Here is a 14,867-nt window from a genome sequence, read left to right on the forward strand (position 1 = left end):
CACAGACAAGATAAACACGTTTGAGTTAAAAACTTAAACTGGCAGATCTTAAAATATGCCAGTACCATGAAGAGAGACACAGTAATGTCTTTTCTAAGACATGTTTGTATAACATGTTAAACATCTTAACTAAGGCCTAGTCCTAGCTTTATCAAAGCCTTGTCTGAAACCAGGCCATTATTTACAGGAAGATGCAACCAAAGTCATCAATCTGTTGTGTCTTCGAGGGTAAATGTTTAATTGGTAGCGCTTGCTTTTGTTAACATTGTCTCTTGTCAACTGTGAGTCGGTTTCGCTACATCTGCAAAGCATTTGGCTTTGTTCAGAAAGAGTTCTGGCCTTAAGTCATTGCTATGGTTAATTGAGTTTGTAGGAGCTAATCATTTTACTTGATGGATTTTATATAAAATGTCTAAAGTTATATCCAAATCTGATCACAGATAATATGCATGATGTTTATGGATTTACTGATATATGACGAAGTCACACAAAGGTTGGAGTTTGGTTATTGTTAATCATTAAACCTTCCATTGTAAAGAATGGCAAAATCACGACTCATGCCTTCAACATGTTACAGCTTAATGCCAAATTCTCACTTGCTGAGAAACTGTAAAATGAGCTGGATCTGCACGTGTGTGTGTTCACAAGAGCTGCTTCATCCGGCTCTTAAAGAATGATCTCATTCGCTGTGTGTCCTCCCCTCTGTCTAGCTCTCTTAAAGAAACAACCGACACTTTTCAAATGAAAACAAGGGCCTCCCTTTTGGCTCTTTAGTCGCATGCTGCAGTAGTCTGGGCCGGGCCATTGACAGTGCATGCTGCCTGACATTAAACGGCACTAGCAGGAAGTAAATAAAGGAAGATAACATTACATTGATGTTCTTCACAAAAGTGAAACGTCATGTAAACGTAATGCAGGAAAGGCATCCATGTCTTATAAATTGCTGTTATATTTAGTGGAAAGTGGGAGTGATTTAAATCTGCAGTTGCCTTGTTTGTTATAGTATTTCCAAAAACATTCCAACAAAAGTGACCCTTAAAATAGGACAACATTTGGAGTGGGATGGGCCATTCGAATCTCCAGCCCTATAATTGTAATGTGACATGGGTCTTCAAAAATTAATAAGGTCAGAGTATGTGATAACAGGCTTATTGGTGGTCTTATACATTATTTCTTAATGAGAAAGAATTAAAGGCCATATGGGATATTTCTCATGCATTTATATTACTTGGATTATGCTAAGCAGATATTAAACACTCGATATCAATTATGAATCCCGCACACTTTGCTGTTGTCTTCTCATTCACAGCATGTAAAGTGTGGCTTTGACCTAAGGCTGTTAAGTGTTGAGTTTCTGAAGACAGACTTTGGTTTGTTCTACAGCCATTGAGTTGATTGTTAAAAGGAGACGAATGAACGGTGATTAACATCACGATGATGTCTTCGTGTCGGTCTTTTGTCTGTCTATTCAGAATGGTTCCTTTCATTTGCTGATGACCAACACCATTAGCAGAATCCTGTGAGTGAGCTTTCCTAAACGTTATTGAGCCCAAACAGGAACGGGGCATCCTGGATAGCCATTTGAACTTTTAGTTCACCCAAAATGAAAATTCTGTCATCATTTACTCACCCTCGAGTGTTTTATTTTTAATAACACAAAAGTAAATAATTTGATAAATGATGGTAAGCACACAGCTGCCGTAACCATTGACTTCCATAGTAGGAAACCAAATATCATGGAAAAAATTTGATAAATGATTTAGAAGATATTTTGATAAATGATAGTAAGCACAGTTGACAGTAGGCTACCCATTAAGTTTTATCATATTTGTTCTATGGAAGTCAATGGTTACCATCAGCTGTGCTTACCATCATTTATCAAAATATCTTCTTTTGTGTTTATCAGAAAAAAGAAATTCATACATATTTAGAACAACATGAGGATGAGAAAATGATCACACAATTTTCATTTTTGGGTGAACTATCCCTTTAAGTGACTTTTAACAGCGTTAAACGTTTAACATATGCCTATGCCAGACATTTTGAACCAAAGCGCCTTAATTCATTTATTCTCTCAGTAGGCCTATGTGTGTTAACTGGTATTCGATCCCACAACCTTTGCGGTATTAACACAATATCTATCAGTTGAGCTACAGGAATACCACAGCAAAGATTTAACCTTGAATCTTCATCTTTTATTATGAGATTATATATAAAGACACAAACACTGATTTTTAATCCCACAAAATGTAGTGAAATTGTTGTGGTGTTTTTTTAACCTTACCATAAACATTAAAGCATTCTACAATATTTACTACAGCTTAATAAAATCAAGTAATTACATTGTAATAGCTTACAAAACCTTTTTACTACTGTATTTTTCATCTGGAATAATAAGGTAAGTCCTAGATATCAAGTATGACACTCGAAAACCATTCAATAACACGTTTAAAATCGATCCTGGTTGACGCACAAAGTCCAATTTTGCGTGATGACAATCAAGCGCGTTTAATTCCATCACAGCCTGCATTTGCTTTCAAACAAGCGCGTGCAAACAAACATTACACGATCAATTTTTCGCTAGTTTACCCTGATTGATCATAAAACTATCAGTGTTTACCATTCCATCCAGTGCATGCAAATCCTTGATCAAGGATATGCATGAAGCAACGCGTGTTTTGCTCAACTGACGCTTATTGTATTTGAATACCAGATGCAAATAAACGCGTTGACCGTTGGTACGTCAGACTCGTGCAGTTAAAATTGATGCGCGGGGATAAAGTTGAGGTACTTCATTCTCTAATGAGATGTATGACTGTGTATAAACCACTGCAGCTCGACACGTTGGGCGGGAGGCGGAGCAGAGGACGAATCATTGACGAACGTTATTATTAAAGTGTCCCAGTAGACCGGGGCCGCCTGTCTGCCGAACCGATTCGGCCATGCGCGCGCTCCTTAACGGTTGGATAAACGAAGCTTTGCGGAGATTTATTAACCACTGCGGATGAGACTCGGATCTTTTGGGCTTCGTGTAGGATAATATTGGATTGTCATGCCGCTTTTTCTTTCTGTTCTTCCATAGGGGAATGAGTAATCGCTAACGTTATGTGCTCATTGAAGGAGGCGGGTATCTCGCAGACATCCGGAATCCATCGCGGAATCCCACAGCTGTATCATCCCGAATGAGAGTCGAAGCGGCCCGCATTGTTATGTGATGGCCGCGCGGCTTTTTCGCCATCCTCGTTGGATTTCTGTATGATGAGACAATCTAATATTTCGTGTCTTTATTGATACGCGTTTTCCAAAAACATGGCTGATCAGAGCAACATCCAGTCATCCGCCTCCAAAAGCATCAGGCCGTTCAAATCCAGCGAGGAGTACCTGTATGCCATGAAAGAGGATTTGGCGGAATGGCTGAACACGCTCTACGACCTCGACATCACGGTGGACACTTTTATGGAGGGTCTGGAGACCGGCTGCGCGCTCTGCCGGCACGCCAACAACGTGAACCGGCGCGCCCATGAATTCAAGGAGAAGTATCCAGACGCGGCGCTCTCGCTGCGGATTCCCAGCAAGGATGTGGGCTTCCAGTCCAGGAATGTCATACCCGGATCTTTTTTGGCCAGGGACAACGTGTCCAACTTTATCGCCTGGTGCAGGCAGGAGCTCTGGATTAAAGATGTGCTCATGTTCGAGACCAACGACCTGGTGGAGAGGTGCAACGAGAAGAACTTCGTACTGTGTCTGCTGGAGGTGGCCCGCCGGGGCGCCAAATTTGGCATGTTGGCACCCATGTTGATTCAACTGGAAGAGGAGATCGAAGAAGAGATACGGGACCAGGAGAACCTGACAGAGTCGTTGGGGGAGTCGAGCCCGCCGAACAGGACGTTTGGTCGGAAGGAGAGCATTGGTGAGCCCGATCCGGAGCTGGTGGCCCGCTGGCAGCAGCAGCAAAAGAGGGTCCTTCTGGATATGCGCAACTTGGATGAGCTGGTGAGTTCACATTTGACATCTGTCAATATACATTGGTGGATAATAAAAGTTTCCAGTTACAGGGCATCTGATCATGTTTCAATAATTTAAATCTTTTGAAGAATACCTAACATACTGCATATAAAACACATGTCTTTTTTGATGTCAGGGGTTGTGACAAAAATTACAAATGGGTCCAAAATCAAATCCCTGCCTTTTAGCTCAAATATTGTTAAATTAAATCTGGGCCCTTATTACTTTAGGAGAGGGACCAAGGATATATCACCCATTTATGGTACCAACAGTATGTCCATTATGATAAAACGGCATATTTAGGCGTTATTTGTCCATGTTACCAACACACCACAAATCACTTGGTCATTCTTTTATCATAGGATGATGTTAGAGAGAAGATGTCAATCTTAAGAATTATTTGGGAAATTCCTGAAACCTTTTGTGATTTTTCAGAGAGAATATCTCTGTGCAGTTGTCCTAGATCTTGTGTGTTTGTGTACATACGGGATCAAAGATCAGGTTGTGTGTCAATCAGGTCATGTTGATCATGGTACATGTCACAAAATAATCTTCCTTATATGTCATCTTGAGGATGAAAGGTCATTCCTTTAGGATCTGATCTTGTTTGCAAGTTAATCCAAACTATTTCTACATGCAGATAAAAAGTAAAACCATTAAAGGTGCCAAAGAATGCATTGGAAATTGTTCTTTGATATTTACATAGAAGATATGTAACTTTATTAAGTGCAAAAATTATCCAGAAACATTTTAAATGTACATTAGCAACCCTAAGATTGGTCCTTTGAATTAAATGGTCTATTTTTGCCCTATTTGGAAGGGTCATGAATAATAATATTAAGCTCTGCTCTGATTGCTCTGCGGCTCATGCCAGTAGCTCACATTAGTAAACAGACCTTATTTGATTGAGCCCGTATTAGACGAAAATACAGATTTTGATGAACAACTAATTGTTGGAGATTGTTAATGGACTTTCTAAGTGGTAAGTTTATGTTTTTTTTTTCAATATGGACCTACAAAATGTAACTGTGTGAAGTCACTAGTAGAATTTAAGCCTAAATGCTAGCATATAGCATTAATTAGTCGGGGTGTCACGACTCACGATTCTCCAAATCCTCGATCGATTACATTTTCGATTCCAAGGTCACGGTTCGATTCAATTCTTGATTTTTATTTGTTTTAAGAACAGGTTGCTATGCTATTTTTAGACTAGACTTTTATGAATTATAATATCTAACCTTGAACTCGGAGATGCCCTGCCATGTTAGTCATGCTAGTACCAGTGAAAAAATATGGTATACGCACATATCTGATAAAACGAACTTCCTGTCAGATGAACATCTTTCAGTACTTTGCATCTTAAAAACAAGCTTTTATTACCGTCAGACAAGATTGTGAGACCATACCCCAATAAGTCATGTTTAAATGCTGTTTTCATAATTTTTAAGCAACTAAAATAAGTTTTTGTGAAACTTAAACAGATCTCAGTTCAGAAAAACGACCGGTCCTGTCCTGATTGAGATCAGGTGAAGGCGGGAGGCACGTACTGTTGTTTGTTTCCTATGTAAAGAGCAGTTCATGTGGTGTCTCCTGTATCTGCCATGCTATCTTTTAACTGGCTGCAGCTAGCGAAGTTAGAGGCGGTTGACTCGCAGCACTTAACACATGTGTTTTTTTTTTCGCTTGGCAAGCCGACCGGACGTGACATGGGGGCGTGGCAGCATTGATGATTCCATTTTTTTTATTCGAAGTTCGAGGTTGTGTCTTAATTTGGATCAATTTCGAAATCGTGACACCCTTATTAATTAGCATGTAGCACTAATCCAGCAGTCACAACTTTGTTTTAAGCATTTTAACTAGGTATGCACCAAAATGAAAATTCTTGGCCGAAAAAAGGAAACCAAGGCCGAAAACCGAAACACCGATAGAAATTATTATGCCAATTATTAGTACAATTGCATTTATGGCTATTACTGTGTACTAACTTTACTAGGGGTGTGTGACGGATCAAAAAACTCACAGTTCGGATCACATTACAGTTTTTGAGGCACAGATCAGATTACTTTTTGGATCAGCAAAAAGCGGGCGGGAAATATTTAATAACAAATAAAGAAATTGCAAAAATTTATAAAAAAGATCAAAGTTGTACATTAATAAGGTCTGAAATTAGCATTAGGTACAGAAATCTAATTAAATGAATCATAACACTGTCTTTATTGTATAAATTAATTATATTATAATTTTTTGAGCTATTTGTCTTGTCTCTTTGTCATTGATTAACATTAATGACACAGACTTAAGTAGGTTAATCTTTAAGCAGAGACTGGTTTCTGACTGTAATCTATACATACACTTAAGACATAAACAAATGTTTTTATTAGAAAAAGAATACTGTGGAGATAATTTTTTAATAAGATAAATTAGAGATTTTATATTTGCTTGTTTTTTTTAAAACGCATCTCTCTCATATGTGCACTATTGAGGACACTTAAACGCGTGCGCACACACAGAGACGGAGGGTGAATCCCAAACACCGCAACAGTCACTCCACATAAAAATGTTACGTTGTTTTTTCTGCTTTATTCGCCAAATATATGTTAATAGATTACAGTATGAGACACATTAGCGCGACTTTCTCTAAAGTTTACACATCAAGACATGCTTAATCTTTGCAGACGCGTGCAAACAGCTCGGCCGTGAGTGAAACCTGTTTGAGCACGAAGGGGAGGGGTGGGTGAAGACTGATCACCGTGAGTGAAACCCAAGCGCTAGCGCACAGATGGGAGGGGCGCGGTTGATATTCATTTTCGGTTGACATTTTCGGCTGGATTTTTTATTTCGTCCAAAACCGATAATGCCATTTTCGGCCGAAATTTCCGTGCACCCCTATTTTTTTAACAATTTGTAACTAATTTAAAGTGTTAATTAATGTTGGGGCATACATCTCAACTGTGACATCACAGTTGGTGTAATGCTGAGATTGGCCTGTTTTCCAGCATTCTTTTGCGTGCACGTGGTTTACATAAAAATGAGGAAACAAATGCGTTTGATTCTCACGATATGTCATTACCATGTAAAGAGCTCTTATTATTAATCTATGACTAGATAAATACAGTTTTGTATTCTATGGCACCTTTAAGTTAATTAAGAATAACAAAATGCCGCCTGTATGTAGTCATTAGATCGCACCTTAAATTTTGAAAGGGTTTTTCTATCTTTATTCTTTGTCTACTTACAATTCTAGGGCCGTAGATTTGATTGGTATCACAGTTATGTATCTTTTTATCTTAAACTTGTTATTTCAGCTGCTGTGGCACAAATCTTCCCGAAATATTTGCTACCACAATTTGCATCCTGACAATGTTCTCTCATCATACTGTTGATTGCAAATGCCTTGGGGAACCACCAGAGGAAAGTACTTAATATCCAATGAAATGAGCACTGGTGCACAGGGATATAATTTGACTGATCATTTAATCATTTTACTTTGGTAAATATCTGACTAGAATTTCCCTCCGAAAGTCCCTCACTTCACTAAAATGACCCCTGATCAAAAGTACTCCATACTTTTATACCTTCAAGTGGATATTAGATTGCGCTAAAGATCAAAGTGCAAGCACTGACCGCCTGTATGCTAGCATATAAATTGGTGTTGATTTAATTCTGCTCCATCACAGACTGAGCAGTCAGCTGCTGTGAGCGTGTGCACAATTTATTTCTTAAGCACGAACAGCTAGCATCAGCTAAGTTCAGGCAAGGTGAAAGAAGAAACGGTGCATTTAACTGGTGTCAGGAATATTAGGAAGGTTTGTTTCTTGTTTCTTATACAGCTGCTAGTAATTATATCACACAATCCATGTGACAATGCAGAGCAACTGGTTTTATCCTGCTTAAACAGCGTGGATTTAATAACTTAGCAGCATGTCCAAAAATTGCATCAAACTATCATGACATACATCCATCCTGCTGTTGTCTGTTACATAGTGAGATTATGTGCCCTCTTTAATTAAAAGCCTTCGATCTCTGACAGGCAAGTTCATACAAAACATTGTTTTGACTCAGTTAAACCTTGTTGCAATAGTTCATAAATCTGTGGTGCAAACACCTGCATGACAAATCCACTTCAAACACCTGAACACACATGTGTTCAGACTTCCTCTTCTGTATAATATAACCCATCTTTTGAGAATGTGGATGTTTTGTACTAGAGTGTTTGTTTATCCTACATAAGAACATTCTTTGAAAATATAACTTTGATAGTTTATGATAATTTGACTTAGGCCATGTAAAAGATTGAAATTGAAGTGAAATCAGTGATTGAAATTAAACTTTGATGCTCCTAATCTTATAATTAGATTATGCGGCTTTAGTCTGGATTTCACAGACTGGGTCACATATCAGTTTTACTGTTACGCAATGAAGCGTGTGTCATCTGCACTTAAAATAAAAAGGCAACAGTTTTTTCAAATGCAAGATATTTCATTTGGGTTTTTAATCATCATATCAACCATATGAAAGCATGGTGTAATCCAGCCAGCTGGACTTATCTCTCAGATTTAGCTTGTTGGTTTTTAGCTTGGTCATGATTTGGTCGAAATTTTAATACAGAGACACGTAAATATCCTTCACTGTCAGCATGAAAGATTCAAACTGTAGTTGTAAAGTAAAATGATGACTACGAGGATTATGTCCTTGTGATCTTATATTTTGTAAAGAGATTTCAATCGTAACCGGATAGAAGACTTTATAGATGTGGCCGGATTTGCTGCCGGTAATCCTATTCACCCCTGAGGAATATGAAAGGTAGATTTGCCCGATATTCTTCACCATTAAGGTCACATACACACATCAAACACAGGCATAGCTCCATATACGTCCTATTTCCCCAACTGAAATCTCATATATGTTGTAAGATGAAAAGCAGAAGTGTCTGAGATATGAATGGATTTGAATTACAGATATATTTCCTCTCTTTACTTTTTTAGTAACAGAACTGCACCTCTCCCTCTAATGCTTTGCTAATCAGATATGGCTGTGGTTGGGTTTTTCCACTGTTAGGAAGCGTAGGGGGAGACAAACATGCTACTTCTCTCTGTGTTAATATTTAGTACAGCCCATTTACTCCTAAAATGTTCAGTCACCAAAACTTCAAAAGCATATCTGGCTGATTTTTTTATACAGTCCCTCAAACACTTACACTTAACAAAAAGTCAAGAGAGAGAGAGAGAGAGAGAGAGAGAGAGGGAGAGATTTGGACTGACACTTTTTGTAACAGTTGACACATGTTTCTCTTTGTTGTGTCGCTGAGTTACGTCACATACGTTGTATTGCACATATAGTCTTGCCTACTCAGAAAACTTTAAATAGAAATGTTTTCTTCCAGTGATATCATTCACCAGACCATCATTCAATTACTTAGAAAAGTAATAGCTCACTTAATAGGATGCAACTTGATGTATCATATATGTATGTACAGATGGTACATGATGGAGTTGGGCGTTCTAAACCCTGAACGTAAACATTAGTAGTAATGATCCATAACAAAGCAAGCATATGCAAAAACTTGGTTTTCTGTGTAGTTACTTATCTTAAATTCAGTGGTAGGACTGACGGATTTGTTACGCATACTCTTATAAGATGAACAAACAGTACATTGTCAGAAATAGCCAATTATATTACTTTTAGGCACATGACCAAAAGGATGCTCGACCATTAATAAGACATCAGTCAGTTTCCAATAGACCAACAGTCTAGGGACCCTTAAAGGAATAGTCAATTTTCTTAAAAGGAAAATCCAGATAATTTACTCACCACCATGTCATCCAAAATGTTGATGTCTTTCTTTGTTCAGTCGAGAAGAAATTATGTTTTTTGAGGAAAACATTGCAGGATTTTTCTCATTTTAATGGATTTTAATAGAGCCCAACATTTATTACTTAACTCAACACTTAACAGTTTTTTTCATCAGAGTTTCAAAGGACTCTAAACGATCCCAAATGATGCATAAGGGTCTTATCTAGCGAAACGATTGTCATTTTTGACAAGAAAAATAAAAAATATGCTCTTTTAAACCACAACTTCTCGTCTAGATCCGGTCCAGCGCGACCTAACGTAAATGCGTAGTGACGTAGGGAGGTCACGTGTTACATATATAAAACGCACATTTGCGGACCATTGTAAACAATAAACTGACACAAAGACATTAATTAGTATCATTCCACATACAACAACGTCGGAACGGTCCTCTTTCTCCACACTTGTAAACACTGGGGTGGAGTTTCGTGTTCGTCCTCTGTGACCTCTTGACGTCATGACGTATTGCGTGGGGTCATGCTGGCGCATCACGACCAGATCTAGACGAGAAGTTGTGGTTTAAAAGTGCATATTTTTTATTTTTCTTGTCAAAAATGACAATCGTTTCGCTAGATAGGTCCTTATGCTACATTTGGGATCGTTTAGAGTCCTTTGAAACTCTGGTTAAAAAAACCGTTAAGTGTTGAGTTAAGTATTAAATGTTGGGCTCTATTAAAGTCCATTAAAATGAGAAAAATCCTGCAATGTTTTCCTCAAAAAACATAATTTCTTCTCGACTGAACAAAGAAAGACATCAACATTTTGGATGACATGGTGGTGAGTAAATTATCTGGACTTTTCTTTTAAGAAAATTTACTATTTCTTTAACTCTCTCTCCCTCTCCCCCTCTCTCTCTCTCTCCACACCCTGTGGCCTTGACATTTTGTTTCATTGCTTTTGTCATGCACAACCCCAATATTCCTGTCAGGTGTGGGGAGACAGAACCCAAGTGCAGACAGCTCTCAACCAAAAGACTTTTATTATATAACAAAAACACCCTCGAGGGGGTAAAACAAAGACAATAATCCAAAAGAATAACATGACACTAAACAGGGCAGAATGAGACAAAACAAGAACACACAACATCACCATAGATGAACAATGATCCAGCACGAGACAGCAGACACAAGGGCATTAAATAGGGGAGAACTAAACTAGGGAACGAGGACACACAGGTGAAGGGCGTTAACTAATAATGAATAATTAACAAGGGAACGAGGGGGCGGGGTCAAGACTTAAGACAGGAGAGCACGAGGCACACAAAACACAAACACTGGCCACGTGACTCTCCACACAAAACAAGACAACAGTGAGGGCTGCCATGATCCAGTCACATGAAACACATAAGACATACAGGGCTGACAGGATCATGACAGTAGCCCCCTCTTAACGGACGCCTCCTGGCGTCCCCAGGAAACAGGTACACAAGAATAACACATGACAATAAAAAAAGTCAACAAGGCAAGACAGTGCCAGGGATCCGGACCCCCAAGACAAGAAGCGGGACTCCAGTCTCCGCAAGGAGGTGGGCACAGGATCCCGCGCCGCTCTAGGCTCACCGGCCAACCACGCCCCCGCGGGGCTCGCCAACCAGGAACACGCCCGCAGAGCTCGCCGAACAGACACGCACCTGCGGGGCTCACAGACCGGGAACACTCCCGCGGAGCTCGCCAACCGGGAACAGGCACCAGGAACTCTCCCTCCAGAAAAGCCGGCACTCGCGGCACGCCGTCCGGGAAGCAGGAACTCTTCCTCTGCTCCCCAACCAGAACCGGCACAAAGACAGACATCCCAGGACAGGCACTCGCGGCTCACCATCCCGGAACACGCGCTCACGTCTCACCGCCCAGGATCTCACGGCTCCCCGAGCAGAACACGCTCTTACGGTCCTCGCTCCAGGGACCCGCGGTTCACCGACCAGGAACGCGGGCTCGCGTCTACTGCCCGGGAGCCACATGGCTCATCCTCCCGGGACACGAACACTAAACTGGAGACACCAGACGACAGGAACACTCTTGACAGAAGCGAAAATAAACTAGGTAAAACAAAACGAAAACAGAGCTGTCTGCTGGGTTCTAGAATGGCTGGATCATTCTGTCAGGTGTGGGGAGACAGAACCCAAGTGCAGACAGCTCTCAACCAAAAGACTTTTATTATATAACAAAAACACCCTCGAGGGGGTAAAACAAAGACAATAATCCAAAAGAATAACATGACACTAAACAGGGCAGAATGAGACAAAACAAGAACACACAACATCACCATAGATGAACAATGATCCAGCACGAGACAGCAGACACAAGGGCATTAAATAGGGGAGAACTAAACTAGGGAACGAGGACACACAGGTGAAGGGCGTTAACTAATAATGAATAATTAACAAGGGAACGAGGGGGCGGGGTCAAGACTTAAGACAGGAGAGCACGAGGCACACAAAACACAAACACTGGCCACGTGACTCTCCACACAAAACAAGACAACAGTGAGGGCTGCCATGATCCAGTCACATGAAACACATAAGACATACAGGGCTGACAGGATCATGACAATTCCCTCTGTCATTTTGTCCGCCCGCTTTCTCTCTCTCTGTCTCTCTCTCTTTTTCCTCTCTTCCACATACACACACATGCACACACAATCACAAGTCTCCTTATTTTATCTGCCGTCACCATGCCACACAAAATACACACTAATGCATGTGTACCCATACACACAGTAGTGTACAATTAATGGGAGAAAGTGGAGTAAAATAACGATCAAAAATTAAAAAAGCTGTGTTAACCGAATAAACAAGCAATATTGACTATACATGTGAGATAAGATAAATAAGAAGGATACTCTAAATATCATGGACAAAAGGCAGATCACTCACAGTCTCTGGCCAGAGCTCAAGGACAGCGAGGCCATGCTTTGTTATCCATCACAGGGTAAACACAGACGGATGGTGCAGTGCAGTAAGGGTTCACCGGGTGCTCCAGGCATGAATGACATCACAAATAATGTGGTTGTTGAAAGGTCTAATGGGCAAAATATCTCAGAGACATTAAATAAGACCACTTGACTTGGGCTAGTACAGTAGGTAACCGTATACCAATTCCCTAGGAAACCTAGCAAGGCACTTACAGCCAGCCAGATCAAACGTTCTGCTTAGATGTTGCTCTTTCACCGATTCTCACTTATTTTTATTGTAAATATAAATCAGATGTTTCTTTTATCATTTCTTAGGTAATGACAATGACACAATGGTTGTCATATATCTATGAATGAGTGCGTTTACATGCACAGTCTTACGCCGATTATGCTTAATCAACTGATAACACGTGGGGTCATGTAAACGCGTAAAACGGTTTTCTTTAATCGGGGAAAGCCCATAAACGGCATAAGCAAAAACCGATCGGCACACATAGTTTTTTGCTCATTACGCCGATTTCGCGTGGCATGTGTAAACAACTTTACCGGCTTTCTCATGGTTTTGTCCATGTGCGCATGTCTCCACGTATGAAAAATAAACGTCACACGCGGAAGTAAGTGCAAAGTAACGCATAAAAGTCTCCGCTCGACTAAAGCAGTTGGCAGAGAAACTGTTAAAATAGAAGCTTATGTTACATTTACAGGTTCTGAAGACACGAGAAGAGATACAACAGTACAGCTTAAGACAGATATGCCGTCGCTTTTTGATCGACTATTATGTACTATAGGTGGTTACATCACTGCCTGCGAGAAAATTGATAATTCTCCAAGTCCCATGTAAACGCAGTTGACTGCATAGCCGGCTTATTGATTTGAATGTAAACGCATGAAAACAGTTTTCTATAATAAGCAGATTTTTAATAGTTATCCGCTTATTCTGTGCATGTAAACACACTCATTGTAATAAGAGTAGGGTTTATATTTACATTTAGGCATTCAGCAAACAGTTTTATTCAAAGCAGCTTACAAAAGTGAGAAAACAATAAAGCATAGATTGCATAGCTCAGGTGATTGAAAGTAAAAGGATTTGTAAAGAAATGTTTGAATTGGTGGTATTATGAAATTTGCTTCTGTATTGTTCATTGCAAAAGGACATGGGTTTAAACCCAGGGAACACACTGATACAAAATATATACCTTGTAATGTAGTGGTTCCCAACCTTTTTCACTTCAGGGCCCCTGTGTTGTCCACAACAATATTTGAAGGCCCCCCACTTACTCATTTTTTCCAAACAACATTAACTCTTTCACCGCCAGCATTTTTTAAAAAAGTTGCCAGCCAGCGCCAGCGTTTTTCATGATTTTCACCAAAGTTTAATGCCTTCCAGAAAATGTTCTTCTTTAAATAAATAAACATACAATATACCAAATGAAAGAACAGACCCTCTGCTTCAAACAAAAAAACCATTTCATCCTACCTTTAGTGGTTCTTTTGCAATCAGCTTTTGAATATGGGTAGGTTTTTGCAAAAACACCATATTTTGAGCAAAAAGCAAAAATAATTCCATTTCTGTGACTGACTTTTCATAGAGATCCCATCCAGAGCGATCTTTAAAACAGACACGGACATGCAGCAGCTTGCCATAGGGCAATACTTCCGGTTTTAAAAAGTTGCGGAAGGGCGCCACCTGGTGGATAATAGCGGTATTGCGGAAAGACGGAAAATCTCGTCATTGGCGGGGAAGCGTTTTCTCTTAATTGACGAGATATCTCGTCAATGGCGGGGAAAGAGTTAACTAGAGCTTGGAGTCAGATGTATTTTACTACTAAAATTGACAAAAATAATAAAATAAGTAACATCTTAAATTTTACTTGCTTTAGCTTATTTTAATGCTTGTTTTGTCCAATTTTTATACTTTTATTTTTAAGTCATCTAGAGGCCCCCTTGGAAATCTGCTTAGGCCCCCCTGGTTGAGAAACACTGTTGTAATGCACTGTAAATCCCGTTGAATGAAAGCGTCTGCAAAATGCATTCATATAAATGTAAATATGAGCGCAGTTTGAGACAATATTGAGAATTCATCTTTCTATGGGCACTTT

The 14,867-nt window shown here is 39.7% G+C and overlaps 1 protein-coding gene across 1 annotated transcript in view; it reads left to right on the forward strand.

Moving 5' to 3' along the window:
- The first annotated feature begins 2,446 nt into the window (after positions 1-2,446).
- gas2l1 (growth arrest-specific 2 like 1) overlaps positions 2,447-14,867 on the forward strand; it is a 38,449-nt gene continuing 26,028 nt past the window's right edge. The window contains exon 1 of the mRNA XM_065250415.2: positions 2,447-3,993. Coding sequence (XP_065106487.1) covers positions 3,310-3,993 — 684 coding nt within the window. The 5' untranslated portion in view covers positions 2,447-3,309. The remainder of the gene's footprint in view (positions 3,994-14,867) is intronic.

This window comes from Paramisgurnus dabryanus, chromosome 5, assembly GCF_030506205.2.
Source record: "Paramisgurnus dabryanus chromosome 5, PD_genome_1.1, whole genome shotgun sequence".
Taxonomy (NCBI): domain Eukaryota; kingdom Metazoa; phylum Chordata; class Actinopteri; order Cypriniformes; family Cobitidae; genus Paramisgurnus; species Paramisgurnus dabryanus.